Here is a 27,661-nt window from a genome sequence, read left to right as displayed (position 1 = left end):
ACCCACCAGTATTGTAACAAAGAGGTGCTTGAGCCAATGACGGTAGAAATTCAAACTCCGATAAGTGATAATTTCACAGTCTTGTTTTATTACAAGTGTAATCTCTTTAGTCAATGGAGAGGAGGACGTGGGTCATCGGTCAGAGTTGATGTCGGTGGGTTTTGGTGGGTCGGAGTTGGTCGCAATGGTTCAGAGTGGTTCATAGTTGGTGGTGGGTCAGAGTGGATCACGATGGTTGATGGGTCAGAGTGGGCCAATGGGTCATTTGGGCGGTGGGTGATAGTGGGTCATGGTGGGACGTGGATCAAATTTTCATTGACCCACAGCATCTCTGGTTAAAATTGTACTAAAGATAAGAGGCACCGAAGATGCATGTCGGCTATTATGCTCAAATTTTGCGCATGGATAGTACTCCACCAGAAAGCAATAAATCTGAAACGGTTCACGGTATCACCTCCTAGAACTCGAGATGTAGGGGTTTGTCTGATTGGCTAAATTAAGACGTCAATGATTTATCCTTCAACAACCAAGCTTTTTATGATTGTTTCCGTGGGGTAGTCAGAAGAACACGTGCCTAGTAATCGTAATATTGATAGTTCGCGTCCACCCCGGGGTATTTGTTTTGTGTTTTTTTGATTCACCTAAATATAAACAAATCACACATATAGGCATTTTAACATATTTTGGGAGAGTAATTTTGTGGTTCGTTGGCGTTTCATCGCGTCTCTGCCGCTGGTAGTAAAGTTGGAACTTGGGCCATCACGGATCGTCGCTGCGGGGCCACCAATTTCTGGCGAGAGGTTAATAGTTGACCATCTGTAGTCCACCGACGCTTACAGCTTAGGGTAATGAACGATGTCCTTGCCTTGTAGACTTCATGACTACCGACGTCGGCAGTCAACTAGCTTTTAGTATTCCTTTACTAACCATCTATCGTTCATGTTTGTACACGGTGTTGTCATATTATTATTATTATTATTATTATTATTATTATTATTATTATTATTATTATTATTATTATTATTATTATTATTTGTAGTAACAGTAGTATAATTGATGATAGAATAATTATTGTCTATGTATTGTCTAGGTAGGACTACACACAGGATTTGGCTCGTTTTGGTTCGACTCGACTCTAATCCGAGTCGAGTTGGAAGATATTTTTCGCGCCGAGTCCAAGAGTAGACCTCAAAGATGTCTGTTTCGAGTCGAGTCGAGTTTCAAAGAAAAGTCGTTCGTGCCCATCCCTACTAATGAGAGCTTAATCGGAGTTAAGCAAAATTGAAAGTCTCACTATTTATCTAAACGACCCCGAAAACTGAATCTAATATCTATCATTTTCTAGCAATCTTTTATATGTATCCCCCTCCCATTCACCATAGGTAACCCGGCAGCTTTCTTTTTGAAACTATAAGAAATGTGGTTAAAATTACTCTAGGCCAGTGGTTCTCAATCTAATTCCTATCACGATCCCCTTTTATCACACGCTCTTGCCAGCGACCCTTTTATAATTTGTTTTATAATAAGCTTGTGTGGGATTTTTAACATACCTATTTCTATAATAGTAGAATCCATTTTTTTGTTTATAGTGAACAGTGCCATGGAAAATCAGCGCCCGGGGCGAGAGTATAGTACGATGTCACCGTATATATGAGTGACGTCGACAGACTAGCTACGAAGCGCCACCATGGTTGGCACGAAGCTCAATAACATTTTCAAAATAAACCCTACCTTTCCTTAATTTTGAGCACATTTTATTACGTTTTTCCTTCTATTTTACACATGTGCACATGCACTTTCCTAACATGAGTAACACACTTCCTCCGAAATGTGTGGCCCCTTTTTCCGGCGCCCGGCACTGACAGTGGATACAGTAACTGTAATATCTATATTCCCAACGACGAAGGTGCTGGTTCAAGATGGATGTTAAACTCCTTCATTGAAGAGGCCATTAACGTATCCGATCTAAGCCCACAACTTCTTGACCAAATAATAGAATGATCATGCGACAAAGTCTTTGCAACTGGTTTTTTGTAACGAAGACTTGGACAAGTTCTGCCTGATGAGGAGAGAAGAATATCCTGGTCTGGGGATTGCTGCTTTAAAAGTAATAATTCCATTTGCTATATCGTACTTGTGCGAAAGTGTGTTTTTTATGGTAAACATTAAAACAAAGATAAGAAATCGCTTATCAGTTGAAAATGGCTTGATAATGTTCGTCATGAAGATTGAACCGGACATTGCTGAACTAGTGAAATTACACCATGCTTAGGTGTCTCATTAGGTTTTAATTTTAATTGTATTTCAATGTGCAGGTTTTGTTGCATGTGTATTTTTCTAGTATTTCTATATACAGTTCTCATTAGTTTTATATCATACCTCTTTGATTTAAATTCATTTTTAAACAACTCTACTAACTAACTAACTCTATGGCCTATGGAACCCGGAGGTTCAATGCCGCGTTCACAAAAGCTCTACACTGACTTCTATCCTTAGCCAATTGGATCCAGTTTCTACTTTGTATTCGTATCTCAGCGAAATCCATCTTAATATTATCCTCCCATCTGCGCCTAGGTCTTCCTAATGGTCGTTTTCCGATTGGTCTTCCAGTCAAGATTTTGAAAGCGTTTCTACTTTCTTCCATTCTAGCTACATGACCTGCCCACCTAAGCCTTCTAGACTTGACGACCCTAACAATGTTAGGTAAACCGTATAAATTATGTAGTTCCTCGTTATGAAGTTTCCGCCATTCCCCATTCCCGTTCCTCTTGGGTCCGAATATTCGTCTAAGGATCTTGTTCTCAAATACTTTCAGTCTATGTTCTTCCCTCAAAGTAAGCGACCATGTTTCGCAACCATACAGAACAACAGGCATGATTATCGTTTTGTATATTTTAAGCTTCAAATTTCTCGACAGAATTCGCGACGACAAGACTTTGAACCGAATAATAACACGAATTCTACACCCTTTGAAAATGTTCAGTAGACTTATTTTTTATTGTTCTTTACAGTGTCTATAAAAACAAAAGTATGCCTATCAGAACAAAATTAAAAATAATATTTAAAAATAATTTCTGGTATTAGATTCTGACTATATTTATCTCTTCCGCCTATCTTCGCGATCCCCTAGGGGCCGCGACTCCCAGGTTGAGAAACCCTGCCCTAGGCATACATGAGTTATGTTGAAACATACATACATACACTTTTATGTGTATAAATGCAGATAAGAGAGAGTTGAGAGAGAGCGATTAAGGAATTACCGCTCCCAATCTCTTCACTTTACTTTTGCGATTCGCGAATTTCTTACGTGACAGTTTGGGGCTAGCTAGTTTTTTGTCTTGGACCACGATCCGATTTTCGATATGCTCTACCTAAATGCTGTAATGCGAATATTGAGAAGTTATCTGCGATGAAAGTAGCTGCGAATAAATACATTACATAACTTATTTATTGCTATTACACGATTTTTAAAATTTGTATTCAATATTCACACATAACACACCGACGTTCTGTCAATACCTCAGATGTTATATTTTAAAGATAAGAATTACTTATGTCGTGAAATGATATGAATATATATATTCAACTGATATATACAACTGATGATATGAATATATATATTCAACTGATATATACAACTGATGAATTGTAATGTAACTATTTTACATAATTTTCATGCATTGAGGAAAGTAGAATATCATAAAAGAATTTCACCTGAACGGGTATCGAACTCACGATTTAAACGCTCGGTGGTGTACCACTGAGCTAACATGACCGCTTTTCGGAAGCTGCTTCTGAAATATAACTGAGCTCATACGTAAATGCTCTTTTCCGTATGGAAATCACAATGACGAAACGAGAGTGTGAATACATAGTCTCGAAATATTGTATCATTAAGTATTTCAATGTTACTTTTTTCTACACTTAATACCATTTCAACATGTCTTATTATATTTAACAGAAGGAAAAACATATCTGTACATCGTTTCCCGATTACTAAGGTTGGCTTTGGAGGTTCGAACCAGCAGCTTTAGTTTACTGTTTTCCGAAGATACCCGAAGTTGGACTTCGAAAGAGTTTGTCTGAAAACAGCTATCATCATATCGCTCAATCTGTTTGGTATATGGTATATGTTTTTATACGTGTAAAGTCAGTATAACAATTCATTCTTTAAACAGCTTTTCGTATGTATTAATATTCCTTTATAAAAACTGTTTTTGATATTATTATTACGGCACACAATTTTCAGATTTCTTTCGCGAGTCGTTGACCAAGTCGTTCCCCACCAGCGTTGCCAGACTCACAACTCGGAATTATTCCAAAACCTGATCGAACTTATGCTAGATTCGGTCAAATTATGCTAGATCCTCATAATTACTAATTCAGGAGTTTAAAAAAACGAAGTTGAGATACGATAACGTAACTTAAAATACACAGAGAGCAAGAATGCAATATTTCACGCACCAAAATTTTAACTCAGCTAAATTAATGCAGTCGTTTCCAGACTCAATGGCGTATATATCGTATAAATGAATGCAAAGTTTTTGTTTACATATTTTGAAAGAAAATTACTTCGCAGCATAAGGGGAGTTGGGAATCGTCTGCTAGGGGGGGGGCAGCAGATTTTTGGTCGGTCTCGGAGCTGTCATTTCAGGAATAAATATGATCATGAAGTCAGAAATAAAGATGGTGAAGTTGTCAAAAAGTTGGGGGGAGAATGGCCCCCATAGCTCCGCCCATGCCTCGGAGTTAAAGGATTAGAAAACCCTGGGTGGAGCCACAAAAAATCCCAAAGACGTTTCGAACTTACTTCGGAAAATAAGACTGCCTGTATGGTTTACCGACTGTATGAATCAATGGAAGAGGATACATTTCTGCCGTTCTTTTTCTTCCCACGACCAACTTCTTTCTCATCTCCAGGTTTTAAGGCTTTCTGATAAACTTGCTGAAATTGTGCTAGATTTGGGCAGGATGCTAAAAGCAAGATGCTAGATGCTAGAGACATGCAAATTATGCTAGATCTAGCATCATTATGCTAGATCTGGCAACGCTGTTCCCCACAATAGGTGTGTCGTGCAAGTAACCAATCACACGTCAGGTACTAGCTTTTACCTATTGCTTCCTTCTCACAGCTCAGAACATTGGTAAATATGGATAGACGTACAGCAGTAATTACTTTATGGGAGTTGGAAGGTTATTCTGCAACTGCAGCTAGCAGGCGAGTAGGTGTCCCGGCCTCTACAGGAAGGCGATGGAATCGGAAATATGGTGCTACAGGTCAGACTGATAATTTACGATCTCCTGGTCAACCGAAGCCCAAGATGCGAGATTAGTAAACGAAGCCCGGTTAGACCCACTAAGGACGTCTAGACAGCTAAGGGAAGTTTCTCTCTTTCCTGGTAGAAAGCATACAGCTCTGCGAAGGCTTCGTCATGCTGGGTTACGTGGCCGTGTTGCTGCCGTGAAGGAATAACTCTCAGACGACCACAAAATTTACCGTCTCGCGTTTGCACAGGCGAATGTGGGTCTCAATTGGGAAAACGTAGTTTTCTCAGATGAACCCATATTCACAACATCAAAGGAGGGACGCCGTTTTGTGTATCGTCCGAGAGGCACCCGATATGACCATGGATATGTGGCTGCTTGCAATCGCAGTGGCCATGTATCTATTTTATGTTGGGGTTGGATTTCCAGTCGCGGAGCAGGACAGCTTCATAGAATTGAAGGACATCTGGACAATGCTCAGTACTTAGACATTATCAGTAATATCACGGTGCTATCTGTACGAGTATTTCAGCCTGATGGTGTAATTCAGTTCCAGCAATACCAGTCGCCAATACATACTTCCCGTGTGATTCAGGAATGGTTCGCAGGGCATCCTGAGATTGATTTAATCGACTGGCCGCTCGTGGAGCAGACCTCAATCTCATGGAAAATAAGTGGGCAGAAGTGAAGCGTACTCTAAGGGAAAGTTGGCCTGAGGCAGATCCACCAAGAACTCAGGATGACCTGTGGCATCTTCTTTCCGAAGCATGGCTGGAGGTAGGGGAAGGAGATAGATTTGTCACCCATGTAATAGATTCCATGCCCAGAAGAATGGAGCGTGTAATAAATTCAGAAGGGTCTTGGACACAATATTAATGTCCCCGCCTTAACTCCCGAAAACAGCCCTTTTCAGGGCTACCTAAACGCTTCTGAAAATATTTCTAGAAGTAAACCACTCCTTGTAACAGATTTCTGTGCAATCCTACTAACAAAAGAATGATTATTAGCTGTAGGCTTTGAACTCAAGACCTCTTTATTGGCAAGTCCGTACTCTACCAGTGAGCTAACATGAACACGCAAACCCAACCTCAAGAAACACGACTTTCAATTTCTGGTATTCGATGACAATGATGCTCATATACTTGGCAAATGTTGTATTCAACTTGGGATATTCCGCAACACACACACACACACACACACACACACACACATAAACAAAGCGAAAGAGAGAGAGAGAGAGAGAGATGAATATACAAAAGCATATTCAACGTATTCGAATGAGACTCTAAGTAACGACATTCCGTTCTAAAGAGAGTTTGTGTTTCTTCCCGTGACGTTAAGGGGAACGGGAAAAGTTATGTGTCTTGAAGCAGGATACGACTTTGGATACTCTGTTTATACACTTTCTATATCCGTAGGAATATATTGTATTTCACGAATGTAAATGACATGCTGTAATGAGAATATTGAGAAGTTACATCTGTATGACAAATAGATGCAAATAAATACACTACATAACTTATTTATTGCTATTGAACGAGTTTCTTAACTTGTATTTACATCCTCATATATAATACCGACCTACTGTGAAAATTATCTCAGATGTTATATTTTAAACATAATAATTACTATGTTCTGCAATGATTATGTTATATATACACAACTTATGTATTTTAATGTAATTATTTTATATAATTTTTCATGCATTGCGGAAAATATAATTTTTTAAAAAAGGAGTAACCTAGACGGGATTCGAACTCTCAACCTTAAGATTTGAAATCCGACAGTTTACCAATGAGCTAACGCAAGGACTTCTAGAATTATGCTTCTAGCGATGTATAACGGATCTCAAGATAATTATGACATTCATATCCATTACAAACGCTGTTTCTGTTCTACTTTGACTTTTATTTTAGTACTCAGGCGATAATTATGTTCTATTTCTTAACTTTGAGCATTCTTTTACATATGAAAAGATTCTTTAACGTATTTAAATGTTCCATTACGTATGGAGAGCTAAATGACAAACAAGCATGTGCTGACATTAAAAACAATATTGTATCGAAATATTGTATCATTAAGTATTTCAATCAATGTTGCTTTTTTAAACACTTGGTAACAAGTCTTATTATATTTAAAAGAAGAAAAACACATCTGCAAACTTTTTCCCGATTGCAAAGGCTGGCTTGGAGGTTCGAACCTGGCTTACTTTTTCCCGAAGATACCCGAAGCTGGACTTAGAAAATTTTTGCCTCAAAACACCAATAAAGAATGCGCTCAACCTTTTTGAGAGAAGGTGTACATATTTACATATATTTGGTATCCAATGTAGCCTAGGAAAGCATATTAAACTAATAATAAATTTTGTTGACTCACCCTATAAGATATTTTCCTTGGTCACTTACGCTTGTAAACATTTTCTGGAGTCTCTCTGACGATAGACCAGCAATACTCGGCAAGCATACTTTCAGTCCATTTTCCAGTGTAATGCTTTTCAAATGTGGCAATGTCTTGATGAAACCGTTCTCCGTGTTCATCACTTACTGTGGCGAGATTTTGAGAGAAAAAGTCTAGATGTGAGTGCAAAATGTGTAATTTTAATGACATGTTGCATCCCATGAGTTGAAATCTGCGCACCATGTCACTAACAATAGCTTCATAATTTTCATCCTTTACATTTCCAAGAAAACCTGAACATACCGATTTAAATGACAGACAAGCTGATTTCTCAATTTCAAAGAGTTTAGTTTCAAAGTCTTCATCCTGCATGACTGTTTTAATCTCTGGACCAATAAGTAGTCCCCCTTTAATTTTTGCCTAAAATTTGGGAATTTCTCCTTAAGGTGCGTGAAAGCAATACCTTCTCTATCTAGTGCTTTAACAAAATTCTTCATCAACCCAAACTTGATATGTAATGGTAACAATAATACATCTTGTGCGTTCACAACTGGCGTATGAGGTACGTTCTTGGTGCCGGGAATGAAATCATGTCTTTGAGGCCAGTATTTACGGACGTAGTGGTTTGCTTTGTCACGGTTATCCCACTCACATAGAAAACAACAATACTTGGTGTATCCTTATTGCATTCCTGTAAGAATACCAACAACTTTCAAGACCCCACCACATACGATTTGAAGTTATTATTATTATTATTATTATTATTCAATGAAGTCCAATATTGCACTCATAACTTCATACGTCTACTTTGTATGAGCCGCATATGCTACAGGAATAGATGGGTGAACATTTCCAATATGGAGAAGCACTGCTTTCAGACTTAGTTTCGAGCTGTCAATAAACAAGCGCCACTCGGTAGGGTTATGTTCATGTCCTAAAGACTGAAACAAACCATCTACATCTTCGCAATAAACAATGCCTACATTTTCAAACAAATAGTCCTCAAAATTACTTTGTCGTTTTCTAAACAAATTTATTTTAACATCTTGAGTTATGAGATTCCAACTTTCAAACCTGGAGCCCAATAATTCCGCTTTTCTTTTAAGAAGATTTAAGTCTCAAACAAGATCGTTAAGCTCGTTTTGTGTGATCAAATGAGGTAACGTTGACTCGGATATAGAGGCTGAAAAGCTATATCATCTCTGCTGCTTGGAACGTCTGAGGTATCTTCTTCCGAATCAATAATGTAATGTTCTGGAGGTTTAGGCACTGGAAGATCTTTCCTGTGAGGAACTGTTTGGATAGCTGACTTTAAATTAGGGTACTGAATCTTACGTTTAGATTTAGAGGAAAAACACATTACATCAGTCAAACAAAAGTAACAGTCAGTTACATGATCAATTTGTTCGCGCCAAATCATAGGAACAGCAAATTTCATAGAAATACGTTTTTTTCTGTAGCTAGCTTCTCAAATCCCTGGAACACGTAGTGCAACGTATGTGTGGGGCCCAAGACTTTTCTTATCTCCAACCTTGCAGCCAAAGTACAGCTCATAAGCCTTTTTTTACTAAAGCTGTAAGGCTACTATTTGAGTTTTAAATGTAATTTCACCACACACATAACAACATAAGTCGGGTTTATTTTTACACGCACTGGACATTGCAGCCCACTGCATGTAACTAAACGTATTTTCAACACTTTCTTGAAACCCAGATGCGCAACAAACACTACCACAAGAAGATATAACGCAACAAATCCTACCACTCCAAACGAAACACACTTATTAACTAACAATACAATCGAATCAAAAAATACTCAAATGCTAGCACATCTGGCAGCAGAGTTAGGCAACACAAATCTGAACTCGCTTATCACTAGATGTTAATGGGTTACTACCTGAAATGAAGATAAAGAGTAAGGAGAAATATGAGAAACTAGTGTTTCCTATTATAACGCAGAAAATTTTTTTTACGCAGTAGGAGAAAATTGGGAAATGAGAACCCCTCTTTAAATAGCGTATTCCTTATGTGAAAAAGAAAAATTGTCGTTTGGATTATGTTCAAATGAGCGCAAATTCTGAGATCAATTATATATGCAATAATTTTTATCGTAAGTACATTTTTGCCTCCCCACTGATCTAGTGGGTAGCATTTGCGGTTTCGGTGCACGGGGTCTCGAGTTTGATTCCCGGTAGGAATACATTGAGCGACACGGATTCTTCGATTCAACCTTAAACTGTAGGCCCACGTCTCATATACCCTAGCTGCTAAAAAGATACGCAAAATTTCAATAACCAAACCAAACTTTGATCATATTTCATCACATCCCGTAAAAATACGGGATTTCACAATACAGGACAGATTTTGTGTTGCACACTGTTATTTTAACATGCTATCACACATACACACACATATATATATGGCCAGTCTGAGGTCATATATATAACCAGACTCTTAATATCAAAACAAACGTTACATATGTATTTGTATGTCGACCAATATTTAAAGGACTGGGCTACGGACATATTTTCGTATTAACAATAAGGAACTCACTGAGACTTCGCTAGTATTTGTATCGTAACTACTTCCAAAGAAAATAACTATTTATTGAATGCTTATCCATTATTACCTACACTAAAGAAACATCAGTGTACCTATTTTGTCTCTTTCGCGGATATGACATGTCCTTTCCAAGTGCCCAGCACAAACGTTTGATAATATTTGCACTTTATTGGACTGCCGCTTATAGTTTCTTTAGCAATTACTTTCCTAATATCTTGTGACAGTTTTCTTACACATTAATTGATAGCGTCTTCCCAAGCTCACTGTATTCGCCATAAATAATGGTAAGTTCAAAAAAGTTTATATATTAATAGTAAACATTGCGAATGTTACAACCTCTTTTCTGAACGCCTTCTTTCAAGTTTACGGTATTTCATGATCCATAATATAGTGGATAATTTGGGAAAGTGTAATATCCATATTGAAAGTTTATGTACACTTAGTATCTCCAGACTTTACGATTGTCCTTGTAAGTATTATAAAAAGGGAACACTATCTTCGGCTAGTTCGTGTTTGGAATATATATATATATATATATATATATATATATATATATATATATATATATATATGTGTGTGTGTGTGTGTGTGTATATGTGTGTGTGTGTATGTGTGTGTGTGTGTGCTGCAACTTTTCCTTAACTGCATTTTCTGTTTCTGACACTATTGTAGACTACAAGTTCTGTTATAAATACAATGCCACTTAGACACAAACCAAAAATACACGCAGAGAAAGCACCAAGCAGCTCCGAAACACTCAGAGGTTTAGTAGCTCCCGAATTCCGAAATATCATTGCTTCGTAGGTAACTGAACGAGAATCATTCATTTTCCATTTCATAAGGATACCAGCGTAATCCAACATTTGCATTATTTTCCACAATCTATGCCCGAACGGAGAACCTAGTCTCATCGTGAAAGATACAGGTACGAATTTCACAACTTCTCTCACTATATGCAACATTGAATTCCCTTCAGAATCAACAAATGGCTTTCTAAACATCAAATTCCTGGAAACATCTGATACCCAGTAAAAAGCAAAATTCCTTGTTTCAATTATCTTACGATACCCTTCCATATACGAATTTACATTAACCCACCTGCTAAATATCGTTTTAGAAACATCATCGCCATGTGTATGAAACGACAACTTGTGTAATGGATATCCTCCTAGTTGTAAGTTAGCATCCACCATTTCTTGGACTGTATTGATAGTGGGATATTTTTTGGGATTTGTCATAAATCCGAACAAAGCAGATTGATAACAGTTATTTAGAACGAAACCAAGTAAAACCCAAATTAGATAACATATCCTCACAATAACAACATTTCTGGGAGGACTCATGGATACTCCCAACAATAAACAAAAATTGTCCAGGAAGGACCGATGCATTGCAATTGGCTTTTGAAACACTATTCTATGTACGATGTTTGTTACAATGGACACGATTATGTAAGACAACAGTATACCAATCCAAGATGCAGGCTGAAAGGGAAAGTAGATGTTCATCCATTGAGGGTACAGAACAGGTGCAGGTACTATCCATACATACTGAGCTATATGTCGGCTGAAAATATAATCAAAATATTGGAAAGTGTCGTAATGTACAGCCACAGGTGATAGAAAACCATGATACACTCTTGACGTGATGCTTGCGAAGATGCCTGTGTAACTTCCATTATGGTATCTCTTTCCGAGGTCTCTGTAGGAAACTTCATTTAAATTTAATGTAATATTGAGATGATCTCGAAACACTTCAATCGCTTTGCCTAAAGCATTTTTAAATTCCATTTCTCCGTTTGATTTTCGTACAATGGTTGGTGTTGTTGCCCTAAACACTATTGCAAATGAAAGAGAATGTTTGTACAGTTTCACCATTTTGTTTGGAAATAAATTACTTCCGAAGTAAAATTTATTGTTTTCCCAGATATCCAATACCGTTTCCCGAAATCTATCTGCCCAGTTTTCTACGAAAGGAAAATATGTGTATACAATAATGGATTCCTTATTATTTTTGGAACTAATTTCTAAGAAATTACTATTCTTCATACATGTCACAAGGATGATATTCACCAAATCGTTCTCAAAGGAATTTTCAAACACATCTCTTATCTCTGCTGTTGTGTAATTTGTGTTCGGGAGAACTACAATAAACTTTGAGTTTGAATACCAAAATGGCAGTTCTTTCACTATGTTGATCACATAACTGAAAGACCTCATGTTTCTCAAAACAATAACGTAATTTAAAGTTCGTCTTGAGGAGAGCCACTTAGATGCAATCCAATTGTCACTATCTTGGAGATAGTTAATATTATTACTAATCTGAACGATTTGAAGTGGATTCCTGTATGATCTTGTTAATCCGTCAGCTAATTCTGAGTTCCCTTCTTGTAACATGACAAGAGTTCTTGTTAGGCTGAAATGTTTCTGTGCGACATCTATGATGCATTCAACCAGGATTGTTTGATCATTTTGATTCTGATGTTGGATTGGCAATGTCTTGTTTACATGTTGTGTAGATATATCAGGAAACGTTTGTATAAAATATAACAGAACGATGAATACAGTCATGTTTTAACACCAGAAGCTGAAAAGAAAGTTTTGATCAGATGACCATTAATCGAAATTTTAAGGTACGCTTAAGTATATGGAAAACTTATTATTATTTTCTTAATTGTAGGTTATTTACTATATCAGCATATAAATCGTTTAAACTTTCAAAGAGATATGAGATAGAAATAAGGCAAAACTGTCCAAAAGCCAGACTTGATTTCCTTGTGAGCTAAACGCAACGTATACTGGGTGTTTTAAAACAGCACCGACATGGTCTGGGAGATGCTTCCTGACACCAAAATAAGACCAGAAGTGCAAACTAACCTGGGTGCACAAATGCTTCCTTTCGGAGTTATAGACTGCCGAAAACATGGAAAAATGAACTTGAACGGTCCACAGGTCCTAAACTAGAGGGTCTACCGTAGTCGTTTCAAGACTTTAATTAGGAACTAGTATGTTCCTTATCTAATCATCCATGATTAAGAATGATGCGTTATTTCTGCAACAATTTTTATAGAAGTAGCTGGTGAATACTTCAAATTATATGCCCGTAGCCAACTCTCTCTATAAAAATTGTTCCGTGACTACTAGGGTGGGCCGAAAAAACTCATTTTTTTTATTTCGAAGTTGTAATAGCGCGGAAAAGTTGCGAATTATATAAACAAAGAAAAATTTTAAAAAATATCAAAATCGGTTGACATCTTCCGGTCGCGCATAGACCCTAAAGTTTGACAAAATATGAAAAAAAAAATCATTTTTGCGATTATTTTTTTAAATTTTTGAATTAAATGTTTTCGTAATGTAATAGTTTTTAACGTATTCAAATAAAGCCTAAAAACATTGTATTTTAATTTGGTTTAGATCAGTTGATATCTTTCGGTCGCGCATTGGGCCTAAAATTTGTCAAAATATTGAAAATGTTACATTTTTACGAGTTTTTAAAAAATATCTTTAATAAACTGTTTTTAAACATAATACTTACAGTATTTTTATTTTTGAACATAAGAACATTGTGATTTATTAAGATGCGAATAAATTAACAACTTCCCATTGCGCAATGATCCCAATGCTATAGAAAAACAGTACCTAAAAAAGATAGTCCTGTGACATGATGGGTGATAACAGTAACAATGTGCATGGTACTTTTTGACTTGCTCTATATTTAAAAAGCTTAAATATTTATTAAGCTCATTCCAAAAGGTTTCGTAGAATTATTAAGGAAGAGCATTACTCGCTGATTCAAGAACCCGGCTCACTGTACGTTGGCCACGTTACTCCAAATTCTGGAAGCTCTGAAGATATTGTCAAGTCTGTAATTTCTTACCTGTCTGAGCGTGGTATTTTTCTTGAAAATCTAATTGTCATCGGATGTGATGGTACAGCTGTGAATACAGGTTGGAAAATGATCTGGTTCTCCGAGTTGAACTTCATTTGAGGAAACCTGTACAATGGGCAATTTGCCTACTTCATTTTAATGAGTTACCATTCCGCCACATGTTTGAGCACCTGGATGGGCCTAGTTGTTCTAAAGGGCTAATCAGTGAAAAGTTCGTAGGCTGCCAAAAACTTCCGGTGGTTAACTTCCAGAGTATTGATTGTCAGATCCCAGAGATAGACAGAAACGTGCTTCGCAAAGATCAGCAATACCTACTTCATATATCAAAGGCAATAAAATCAGGAACCTGTAATGAAGATTTGGCTGTACAAGATCCTGGGCACTTATCACATTCGAGGTGTTGACAAAAGCAAACAGAACTCTCAGATTGTACATTAGTGAAGAAATCCCCTCACCTGAACTTCAAGAACTAGTTTTGTTTATATTAAAATCATACATGCCAATGTGATTTACTATCAAAACAAGTAAACACTTTACAGACGGCCCGAAACTTGTTTACCAAGCAGTACCGTCTACCAGGTATTTGCCAAAACCTTTGCTTGATGTTGTCGACCCTGCGATCGAACGGAATGTTTTTTTCGCCCACCCAGAACACTTACTGTTAGCCATGACTCAAGATGACAGGAAACACATAAAAGAGCTCGGACTGCGAAGAATTCTGAAGGCAAGGCAGAGAGATGCAAGAAGGAGAACATTCATGCCACCAAAAATCAACTTTAATGCGCAAGAATACTCAGAAATTATCAACTGGATGGACTGTGATTATTTTCTCCCCCATTGTTGGCAGAAATCAGTGACGACGAGATCAAATTGCACATCGGCAGTGATTCAATCCCTGACTGAAATATTACTTTCAAGCAATTCCCAGTTCACACGCAGGCTGTTGAACGCTATGTAAAACTCGTCACGGAAACCTCAGGAAAAGTTTGTGGAGCTGAAACACGAGATGCATTTATAAGACCCACTCTGCTGTCCAGATCATCTATGCCTAAATTCACCAGCAAATCAGTCTTTAAAGTACCTTCGGCTACAAAATAGAGAAGAGTACTAATGGACACTGGACAGGTTCAACTAACATGGACTATTTCTTCAGAACTCTGTTTCTTCCTTTTTTATAAAAGTAAGTTTATTGGTAAAAACTACATTGTAACTTAAATAAATATTTAAGCTTTTTAAATATAGAGCAAGTCAAAAAGTACCATGCACATTGTTACTGTTATCACCCATCATGTCACAGGACTATCTTTTTTAGGTACTGTTTTTCTATAGCATTGGGATCACTGCGCAATGGGAAGTTGTTAATTTATTCGCATCTTAATAAAACACAATGTTCTTATGTTCAAAAATAAAAATACTGTAAGTATTATGTTTAAAAACAGTTTATTAAAGATATTTTTAAAAACTCGTAAAAATGTAACATTTTCAATATTTTGACCAATTTTAGGCCCTATACGCGACCGAAAGATATCAACTGATCTAAACCAAATTAAAATACAATGTTTTTAGGCTTTATTTGAATACGTTAAAAACTATTACATTACGAAAACATTTAATTCAAAAATTTAAAAAAATAATCGCAAAAATGATTTTTTTTCATATTTTGTCAAACTTTAGGGTCTATGCGCGACCGGAAGATGTCAATCGATTTTGATATTTTTTTTTATTTTTCTTTGTCTATATAATTCGCAACTTTTCTGCGCTATTACAAATTCGAAATAAAAAAAATGAGTTTTTTCGGCCCACCCTAGTGAGTACCTTTCGAGTCCGAAAAATGCATATTTGTATACTGCACATATTAGTTCCTTAATGAAGTCTTGACTAGACTGCAGTAGGTCGTATAGTATTGGATGTATGAACCTTTACATTTCGCAACCTAAGGTAAGACGGATAATATATATTACTAGTGCTATACGAAATATTAAGAAAATATAAATAAGAAACACTTGAGAAGACTGAAATTATTCTCTTTTTTCCAGTAATTAAATATAACAACACTTCAACACCCCATCTGTAAGTGGACATCCAGGAAACGCTTTAGTACCTCCGACTTCTTCTGAAACATGCAACCAAATAGACCCGTGTATATTGCAGGAAAAATGAATTGGAAATCAATAGCCTGTAACAAAATCATTAGTTTTATTTATCCTGTGTTTACTGTATGAAGATCATAAATATCGGAAAGTAAACTAATAGTCATGTCATAACCACCAAAAAATATATTTAGAAAATGAGGTTGTGCTCTGACGCTCTGTGAAAAGATAGTTTAAGTTTAAAAGTTGCTTACTTCCAAGTGAGTACCAGAACAAATCAGTAAATGAGAAGAAAACAGAAATGGGATGCATAGTGAGCCAAAAAATTTGTACACAAAGGAAATAAATGTATAAATGAAGTTGTAAGGTCTGAACTTAAATATTAAACAGTGTTCAGTTCTTTCCAGTCATTGGATCGAGAAAAATGACTGAACGCACTGTACACACTACACGAAAAATAAACACACTGCTGAACAAGACTGCACTTATTTAATATAAAAACACATTTATTATATATATTAAATAAGTGCAGTCTTGTTCAGCAGTGTGTTTATTTTTCTGATTTTATTCGCAAGGCATTGACTATGATTGTGTGACACTACACGAAAATTGAATGGATGGGCTATCTCCTGTGTACGTATAATGTATACTGCACTCCCCACTCCGACTACTATTTAGGGAGCGCGGTGGCTCAGTAGTAGAGCGTTCACCTCCGGTGCTTGGGGTCCCTGGTTCGATCCCAGCTCGCGCCGTGTGGACTTTGTGGTGGACAAACACCGTACTCGTGGGTTTTCTCGGGGTTTCTCCCGTTTCCTCCCACTTTCTTCATTCTACCATTTCACTTATTTCTCATTATCACCGTCTCCTTTAGCCTAACCGGCATAACTGAGGGACGTAAAACTTAAAGATTTCATTTCATTTTTCATTTTCCGACTATTATTCGGAAAAGAAAACTCAAATTTTGTCCAGGGGGGCCGCGGTGGCTCATTGGTAGAGCGCTCGCCTCTGGTGCTAGGGGTCCCAGGTTCAATCCCAGCCACCGCAAAGTGAACCTTGTAGTGTACAAACACCATGTGCGTGGGTTTCCTCGGGATTCTCCGGTTTTCTTCCACTTTTTGCATTCCACCATTTCATTCATTTCTCATCATTACCGTTTCCTTTAGCCTAGCCGGCATAACTGTGGGACGTAGAACTCAAAATTTCATTTCGTTTCATCCAAATTTTATCCAAACAGAAGTTTTTCGGACAAATCCCCCCCATCAGTTCTGACCCCAAAACCATGTCTGAGGCATCCCGTACATAATTCAACCTGAAAAGAACCTAAAATGCACAAGTACAACCTGAAAAGAAATATACAAAAGGAAACCTTCTCCAGTCAGCAACAGAATAAATTAGAATAAAATAAAATTAAAACGATCTGGCAATTTGGACCATTAAATGGGGTTCCGATTTAAGCTAGGCCTGCAATTTCTGTCTTAGTCACGTCGTACTGTAATAATAATGTTGCAAATGATAAACCAATTCTTCTCTCTATTCATTTAGGTAAACAAACCAGAATATGGAATTACTTACATTTCAGCTTAAAATAACAATAACGTCGTTTTCCAGATACGTATCCAAACTTTACATAGACCCTATATTATGGAGAAGTTATATTCTGCTAATTAATTGAATATTAAAATTAAACTTGAGAACATAAATTTATATGAAATCTTATACGAAATTATATTTTAGAATACAAAGTAATGGATTAGCACTAATATTGGTATTTTGTTGTATATACAATACTGTAACAACAATGTTTGAAGTATTTAACAGTTTTATAATTTTAAAATATCTAAAATGTTATTGAAACTAATTTTTCTTTCCATAAACATTAAATTTCTTGAATACACTAACTATAAATCAAAATCTACTGAAAATATTTCATATCTCTTAAAGTTTGTATCATTTTCAGTTAAATAACATAATGTATCTCTTCGCATGTAAGTTGCATTACTGAATTCACACGACACGGCACTTACACACCCGTCTATTCTACAGTATTTATACGTACGTCTTTCAATTTGCATTTCTTAGGCTCGCCAGGTGCAACCTACAATATTGAAACTACAATATGTCATTTCTTATTGTATCTTTTTCCCGCAGAGGTAACATCAATTTGTTTTCTTGACTTTACTATACTTTCAGAAACCCATTTGCTTTAAGGTCACCTGCTTACAGTCACCAATTTCACATTTAGTTCAATTAAAGGTTTACGGATACTTACTTATATTAAACTAATAATTCTACCTATTTACCTATTAACCTAAGTGTCTTGAAGATTTCAATTTTCAATTTTCTATCTCCCTAATGAAATTTCCAATAAAAAGTAAGATAATTTAATCAAAGCGGCGCTATATATTACAGAATATATTTCAGCTATTTAACGTGTTGTGAATTGTCAGAAGTTCTCCGCCTTCGTTAATAATAATAAGTGTTCTACTACATGTTATGGATGGATACTATGCCAATATCAATTGGAAGAACGCGTTATAAACACATATTAAAGTGCATTCTTTACTGCAAAGACAACCAAATTGGCCAAGGAAGACTAATGCGCTAATGTAGAGTTTATACATTCCGAAATTATCACCATGAAAAACCAGTACCATGCATTTTCCGAAAAATCAACAATATCTCCGCAATATTAAACAAGTACGTAATACATCACCAGAATTGGACATCGCTACGTGTTTCATTATTTGACTGTTCCATAGGTTTGTATTGAACTAGTCAAAATTTCAAACAGAGACACCCTATAGCGTTTAAGAGGAATTTCAAGCAACCTATGCAACTTAAAGGAATTGAGTGTTGTGAACAAGAAAATTATGGTTGTCAAATTTTCTAATGCATGGTCTTGAAAATATCAGTGTTGCCAACTACTACTATATTACCAACTCTTGAACATGAAAATCGGTATTATGAAATTATATAAACGTTACTGTAAATATATTAAAACAACATTTTATTATATAGAAGAATTATGTGCAAGTGATACAAGAACTTTCCTTTGCAGTGTTGCGAATTAGAATAAGAACCACTTTTCCTATATTTGTCCTCAATATTTTGAAATAAAATTGAGTATCATCCATTGATTTGGTACAGGATTTTTCTTAGTGCACACGAAATTTAAGTAATTACGTGTAACGTAATAATGGGTTGTACTATACCAATATATACACTAAACGTTGTTGAACTCCTTTTAGCTTTAAATAGGAGTACGTATGATTTATGTGAAGTTTTGCAATGGTGGATGCACAATTGAACTATATTTAAAAATCGTTTTAAAACACGGAACATATAGTGAATTGATTACATAATTAGATAAGCTTACAATTTCTATATCTCTACTAATAAGTTTTTTGTCATACATCGAAAATCGTAAAAAGATTAAAAGATTACAGGTTTAGATATATGAAATAATGAAACTGAAAATATAACCTAATAGAAGGATTCAAACCACACAGCTCACACTTATCTATCAAATTCGATGTTACAGGTAATACAGTGAAACCTGTCAACTTGGCCACCTCTCTAAGTTGGCCACCTTCTTATCTTGGCCTAGTTCGTCTTGAACCTTCATTTTCCTATAAGACATTCGTTACTTACTACTCTATAAGTTGGCCACCTGTCTATCTTGGAAGTTGGCCATACTGACGCAATGTTTACCCTATGATGATAGTGATAAATTTACCTGCGTATCTTGGCCACGAAAAATACAGTTTTGTTATTTTTCTTAACTCTTTCGAATTTCCATATGAGAGGCAGATGTTCTGTATTTGTGACTAGGCACAAAGAAGCATAAATTCGCACGATTTGTTCTTGAAGGTCAATGGCCAGAACACTACCCTCATAAAAGGGTGGTGAAGGAAGATGTGAATAAGAAAAAGCACGTACATTAATTCAGAAAATGGTTGTACGTATTTGTTTACCCTGTATGTTTTGGTAAAACCATTAGCTATATCGGCTCTTTTCATCAGTGGAAAGCGTTAGTAATTCCGGAAAATTCTCAAGGTTAAAGCTCAATTGTCATTTATTGGCACCTGACTACATGTCAAAAGGTAGCGGAGGTTTTGAGATATGAATTCCCTCAAGATTTTCTCAAAACATCTTTTGCTCCGAGGGAAATACTTCTAGCTCATTAACAAGGGGTAGTTAACTACAATATTAGAATGTGCATATCTGCCGAAAAGAATAAAGCAAATATGTCTAGAATGAACGACCATTCAGTAACAACTGAAAAGAAGTCATATAAATTGCATATGAATTTCTCAATTTATAACTTAGCTTTTCTTGTTTTCAACCAAAGCTCATGTGGACCCTATTTTATTTATGAGTATACAATATTTGGTATAATTTGAGTGCAATTTGTCTTAAAAATCTTCATATATGTACTCCCATGCGCAAAAAATATTGCGCGTATACTGTAACTCACAATTTTTCGCAATTATTCCATTTTCCATATGTTTATTGGTAAAATTCAGTTATTAGTACGTGGAGATAATAGAAAGCAATCCATCTAAGGAGATATTTCCAAAAAATATAATAAAATAATAAAAATATAAGCAAAAAACAAAATTATGTTCGGTTTTGTGTATACTGGCAATAATGTTTTCGAGGGAATTTTTGGAGTAGCACAGCACGATTGCAGAGGGAATAACAAGATTAGTAGGAGAACAGCTGAATCAAGGAATTGGAAATTGGAGCAAAATATTGCATTTATTGGCTTAAATCTAGGGTGTAAATTGTCTGCCAAATATAAATTAGCTTCTGTAAGCAAGATGTTATACGGAAAATATAAACAAGGAGAAAAACTGTTGTCTTAAGTTTGGAAGTGACATGCTCTATAGCCATGAGCATTTATTTCTTAAGAAAAAGACAGATAACAAAAGAAAATCTGTGTGGGCAAGTGGGTAGAGTGACGGGCTAGTAATTCTTATACTGTTTTGACACCAGATCGAATCCCATCCGGTCCTGTTCAATTTTTTTTTTCTTTACAAAACATTGTAGAAAGTGTATAATTTTTATGTTAATAAAACTGAAACAATACAATTAGGAAATAACTTTTTGTTTCCTCTGATGACGTATTTATTTAGAATTAGTGTACTATTAGTAATACCGATTGCTTTCAGTTTATGGTGTTGTATAGCTTCCTTTATCATCCTCTTTTCTTGAAAAAAAAAATGTCTCCAATAAAGTATGAAATATATATATAGTCAGAAACAGACATCTTAGTATCAAACATGATTTATCGTGATGAAATAAACAAGTTTCCCGTTATTAAAAAATAAAACTATAGAAAATCATTGAATTTGGTCTTAAGGTTTTTATTATGCTATATATATTCTTTATAAGACTATACTTTATAAGGCAAGATGAGCGATCATACCCTCAAATTTAGCTAGTGAGTGAAAGATGTTTTCGGCACAAATAGTTTACAGGTTTAGGTGCATGAAACACCAATACGCCATGGTCTTGACCTTCGTTTATTTCACATTATTATCCGACATATCATAGCAGGTAAAAAGCAGCATCAATCGGCAAGAAGAACTGCAAGTTGTAGTCTTAGTCTGTTTCTGATGCTCCGGACTCGATCGCCTAGCACGCTCGTCTATACCTTGACTCATACGTCTATCATTCAGTGCACGCACATATCCAGCTTTTCTTTTCGGAGGGGACCCGACACGAATCCTCGTAAGCACGTAATTCTAATGTTTCAAAAATATCAATAATAATAATAATAATAATAATAATAATAATAATAATAATAATAATAATAATAATAATAATAATAATAATAATAATAATAATAATAATGCAACAGTTCTGTATTTCTCTTAAACGTTTCTTACTTGTCATTTATGAACCGGTCAAACTTAATTCTAACTCACACGAAATCAAAAAATATTTTCTAGAGACATGTATGGAAAACTGTCTGCTACGTATATCACATAACAAAAATAGCAAATGGCAATGAGTGTATCGTTCTAATACAGTAATGTTATAAACAGACCGGAAACGAAATTGTAATCCCATTTAAAAGTGTTCTTTAATTCCACCTGGTATCAATGGCATTACGGTTTATTCTTACAAGTAACACTTCCCAAGTGTAACACTCCGATTTTGATAAAATTTGACAGGCAGATACTACACATAAAATAAACGAATACATGTTTTTTATTTTCTGCGGGAAAACTGTTTTACGGGGGCAAAAGCACTCACCCAAAATTTTGAAAGTTGACGCCCGAGAGACAAAAACAAGTGGACCAAAGTGTACGAAATTGTGCACAGATATGGCAGACGTAAAATGAAGGAATACGTGTTTTGTATTTTCCTGGAAAAAAAGGTTAGGTGGGACGCAGACCCCTCCAAACCTTTGATTATGAAATATCAAAAGTGCTAGTAACAATATGTCTGATGTGTGTAAAGGACGAAGAATTCCGATGACACTTTGTGTATGGACAATACGCAAAAACTAAACGAATGCCTGTTTTAGGGGACAAAATCCCCCATCCAAAATGATGAAAGTTGACGCCCGAAAGGCAAGAAGAAGTGAACCTAAATGAATGAAATTGTACACAGATATTGTAGACGAAAAATGAGGGAATATGGGTTCCGTATTTTCCTGAAAAAAAAAAAAAAAACGTTTCGGTGGGACATAGACCCCTCCAAAACTTTGATCGTGAAATATCAAAAGTGCTAATAACAGTATGTCAGAAGTGCTTAAAGGACATGAAGAATTGGAACGACACATTGTGTAGGGACAATACGCAAAAAAAAAAAAAAAAAAAAAAAAACGGGTTTATTTTCTGCGAAAAATTGGTTTTAGGGGGCAGAATTCCCCACCCAAAATTTTGAAATCGTGCACAGATATTCTAGACGTAAATTGAGGTAATTGTGTTTCGTATTTTCCTGAAAAAAAAAAAGCGATTGAGTGGGGCACGGACCTTCTAAGCTGTTGATTAGGAAATATCAAAAGTGCAAATAAGTATGTATACGTCAGAAGTTCCTAAAGAGTATGGAGAATTGCAACGAAACTTCGTATAGGGACAATTTGCAAAACAATAAATGAAATGCATTTTAATTTGTATGAAAAAACAGTGTTGGGGCCTAGAGCCCCTCCAAAAAAAAATTAATATTACCGTAAAAGTGCAGGAAGGAGTGGACCGAAGCAAATGAAATTGTGTGTAGATATTGTATAGACTGTATGTAAAATAAGGACTTTCGTGTTTTAAAGATGTCCCTATCAATTTTGGCACATCAACAGCAAACAGGAAATTAATCGGCACGTGTTTTTGTTTATGCGGAAAAACATTGTAAGGGTTAAAGTTGCCTCGTGAAATACTACAAAATACGCTATACTGTTTGTGCTTGATGTTGATCTGCCAAATTTGAAGAAATCTGATGGAGACACTTGTGAAACACGAGAGGCTTTATTTTTCATATCCAATATCTACAGACAATTTCATTCGCTTCGGTCCAATCCTTCCGACACTCAACGCCTCGGTCCACTCAAAAGATTTTTTCTCTTTTCAGGAAAATACGAAGCACGTATTTCCTCATCTTACCTCTACAACATTTGTGAATAATTTCATTCAGTTCGGTACATTTTTTCTTGCCTTTCTTGCGTCAAAATTCAAAATTCATGCGGGGGACCTTTTGTCCTCTAAAACCGTTTTTCCGCAGGAAATAAAAAAGCCGAATTTGTTTATTTTTTGCTTATTGTCCTAACAGAAAGTTTTGTTCCAATTCTTCATGTAAATTTAGGCACTTCTGACATACTGTTATTAGCACTTTTGATATTTCATGATCAAAGGTTTGGAGGGATCTGTGCCCCACCTAACCGTTTTTTCCAGGAAAATACAAAACACGTATTCTCTAATTTTATGTCCGCAATATCTGTTCACAATTTCGTTCACTTTGGTCCACTTGTTTTTGCCTTTCGAGCGTCAACTTTCAAATTTTGGGTGAGGGCTTTTGCCCCCTAAAACCGTTTTTCAGCAAAAAAAAAAATAAATAAATAAAAAAGCACTTATTTGTTTATTTTATGTATAGTATCTAACTGCCAAATTTTATCAAAATCGGAGTGTTACACTTGGGAAGTGTTACTTGTTAGAATTATAACAACAACGCATTGTCCACAGTTTGGACACTGACTCAAAGTAATCTGACATAAATAAAAAAAAAAACTCAAAAGGGAAAAAGTAGGTTTATTAAAAAGTGCTTGAGGTTTGGTAAGGGACAGCTTCCAGGACCTCACGCTGGATACGTCACTGAGTCAATGCATTATATTTGTTTCTTGCAATGATGATAATTAGATGCGTAATGTGTAAAATTATATCATAGTTTGACATTTTATAGGTCTTTCCTTAACACATCCATATTATCCGGCGTTCTGCCTGCCTGTTTTATGTCGGATAAGCGAAACTCTACTGTATTTTCAGATAGCATATACACAGGAGCTAGAGGTCTGCACGGGCCGGAATTTTTAGAACGGACCCGGCCCGTCCCCTTTAATTTATAATCTATAGGCATTAGCGGATTAAGGGCGGAGCCAATGGAGCCTAGGGCCCCCAGCTCAGGGGGCCCTTTAAAATCCCTCTGTTTAATACTTACGCTCGCGGTATCGCTAGATTTAAGTCTTTGCATCAGCAGCATTTACCTGTTAATAATGAATGCAATTATTTAATTGTTAATAATGAATTTAACTAAACTAATTATTGTAAACTTGAAGCACATTCAAATATTACAGCATAGTTCTCGGTAGTTCCATAAGTAATTTCAGAGACCACGGTGTTTCAGTACTAGAGCGTTCACCTTTGGTGCATGGAGTCCTTGGTTCGATCTATGCTCGCGCCAAGTGAACCTTGTGCTGGACAAACACTGTGTGTGTGGGTTTTCTCGAGGTTCTCCCGTTTTATCCCACTTTTTTCATTCCACCATTTCATTCATTTCTTATCATCACTGTCTCCTTTAGCCTATCCGGCATAATCGTGGGACGTAAAACTTAAAAATTTCATTTCAAATCATTTCAATCAAAAAACAGTTGCAGGAAGTATGTAATTTCGAATAAAACAAACTACTATATACAATTCTGAGTATATTATTCTTTTATGAAATTCTCGCGAACCTTATTTCTAAATTGAAGGGTAAGAAGACTAAATTCTTTCTCTTATTATTATAGATCCATTTCAATTGAAGCAGTTGAAATAGTTGGAAAAAAAATTTAAAAAAATAAAAACATACCCTATATTCCAGTGTGCCACAATCGGTATAACGCGCCACACTGGTGTGTCCAGCAAAGTGAACAGTGTGACGCAAACTTTTTCCTATTATTTGCAAGAATATTTGTCGAGTTCCTGTTATTTATTATTATTATTATTATTATTATTATTATTATTATTATTATTATTATTATTATTATTATTATTATTATTATTATTATTATTATTATTAACGATTTTTCCATGGATCAGCTGTCTGTATACGGTTAAGCAACCACAAGTATCACATTGAAGGAATGAGTGTAATTATTTACTTTAATAGTAATACAAAAGTCAATTTGCTTGTATATTCTACCGGTAATAACTGCATCCGTCTAGAAAGCTAGGACTAACAACAAAGGGATACCAAGTTGTGATCACACACCTCCCCAAATCGTGGGTGCCACAAGTTCTCTTCTACGCCTTAGAACAATAAGGGCTGTAGCGTTCAGGGAGAGAGAGAAACAACTTAATTCCATTGCAGTTATATGCTTATTAAATGTTAACTTATATTTATAAATTATGTAAGTGATCGTATCGTTTTCTGTTTATTATTATTATTATTATTATTATTATTATTAATAATAATAATAATAATAATAATAATAATAATAATAATAATAATTCTTATTATTATACATTTCTTCTGTCCTGTACAGTAGAGCGTGATTATTTTCCATACGCAAACAATGTAGATATTCCAAGTTTGTTGTGTTCGTTCTATAGGTGTGTATGTATAATAATTAGATACATATGGCGTAGAAATCAAAATTTAATGTCCATGCCACGTATATGAAAAACCATACACAAAGACATTTATGAATAAAGACATTGAGTTTGAGTTTAACGTCTCGTTCAGCAACGAAGCTATATGATACGTCGGCCTACTGATTAACGTGGACTCCGAACCACGTGAGCTCTCGCCGGGAATCGAAGCCGGGTCTTCCACGCCAAAGGCGCGTACGCTAACCACTAAGGAGCTTATGAATAGAGACATTTATGAGCTAAAACAAAGGCGAAAACAAAGATGTGTGATGTGATTTTGAGTTTATCGTCCCTTTCAGCAGCGAGGCTATATGAGACGTGGACCTACTGATTAACGTGAAATGCGAACCACATGAGCTCCCGCCGGACGAAAACAAAGACCTTTGGAATTGACAATTGTTTGGACATTCCAGTCGAACCTACCTAATATTAACAACGTTTCTACGATAATTTCGTAACATTGTATTATTTCTTTTGTTGATTAGCTTGGTTAGGCTTATTTAAACACTTTCTTCTTTGCACCGACGTGTCACATCTCTTGGATGAAGATACACTAGCTCTCACTGGAAATCTAATCCAGAACCAATGCACTTGAACCATTTGATCACAACAAGGCACATTTAAAAAGAAGTTTCGATTTTGTTCGGAAAATTGTTATTAGGTGTAACATTTAAAAATATATTTAAGAAAGGGTACGGAGTAAACGCACTGTACTTTCTCGCTCGAATATTTTACACTGACTTATGTTAGGCTGCAACTGTTATTGATACATTTATTTGGGAAATTGCGAATAAAATAATGTTTTGGAAAACTTTGCTAGAAGAAACTTCAGGCCCAAAAGTAAAGTACCCATTGGTCATATTTCCGTTAGAAATAACTTGATCCATATATTAGAATTATAAAGGATATAATTGTATGTGAACTATAAGCAAAAGCGTCTGAGTAATTTCTGAGAAAATTATGCAAAAAGTCACCCCCAAGAATAAATTATCGATTGTGGATCTTTTCAGTATAAACGAGCTATGCTATATTGTTAGTGTTTTCATAAAACATTTATTTATGAAATACGAACACAATCGCCTGAATCGTTCTTGAGAAAATCGCAGGGTAAAACTTACTGTCAAAAGTAATATACCATTTCTAGATTTTCCGGATGAGGGAATTATACCATATAGCTAGGTTATTTATGTAATACGTATTTATAAAATATGAACAACAAACATCTCCTGAGTTGTTTTTAGGAAGGTCATCGGCAAAAGCTTACCCCCAAAGGTAAACTCTTCTATCTGTAATTTTGACAGTATATCGAGTAATTTTTAAGCAAATCGTCGGGAAAAATTTCACTGTCAAAGTAAACTATTTCTTTTGGATTTTTCTTTTCGGAACAAGC

The 27,661-nt window shown here is 35.7% G+C and overlaps 1 protein-coding gene across 1 annotated transcript; it reads right to left on the bottom strand.

Moving 5' to 3' along the window:
* Window positions 1–10,861: 10,861 nt before the first annotated feature.
* LOC145667836 (uncharacterized) lies at window positions 10,862–12,793 on the bottom strand. The gene has a single exon (XM_081735268.1). It carries the CDS (start codon window positions 12,791–12,793, stop codon window positions 10,862–10,864), a length of 1,932 nt encoding a protein of 643 aa, XP_081591394.1.
* Between the last annotated feature and the right edge of the window lie 14,868 nt (window positions 12,794–27,661).

This window comes from Thermobia domestica, chromosome 13 (assembly GCF_964235325.1).
Source record: "Thermobia domestica chromosome 13, izTheDome1.hap1.1, whole genome shotgun sequence".
Lineage (NCBI taxonomy): Eukaryota > Metazoa > Arthropoda > Insecta > Zygentoma > Lepismatidae > Thermobia > Thermobia domestica.
Note: the sequence above shows the minus strand (reverse complement) of the source record. Positions and strands in the feature narration are given on the sequence as shown.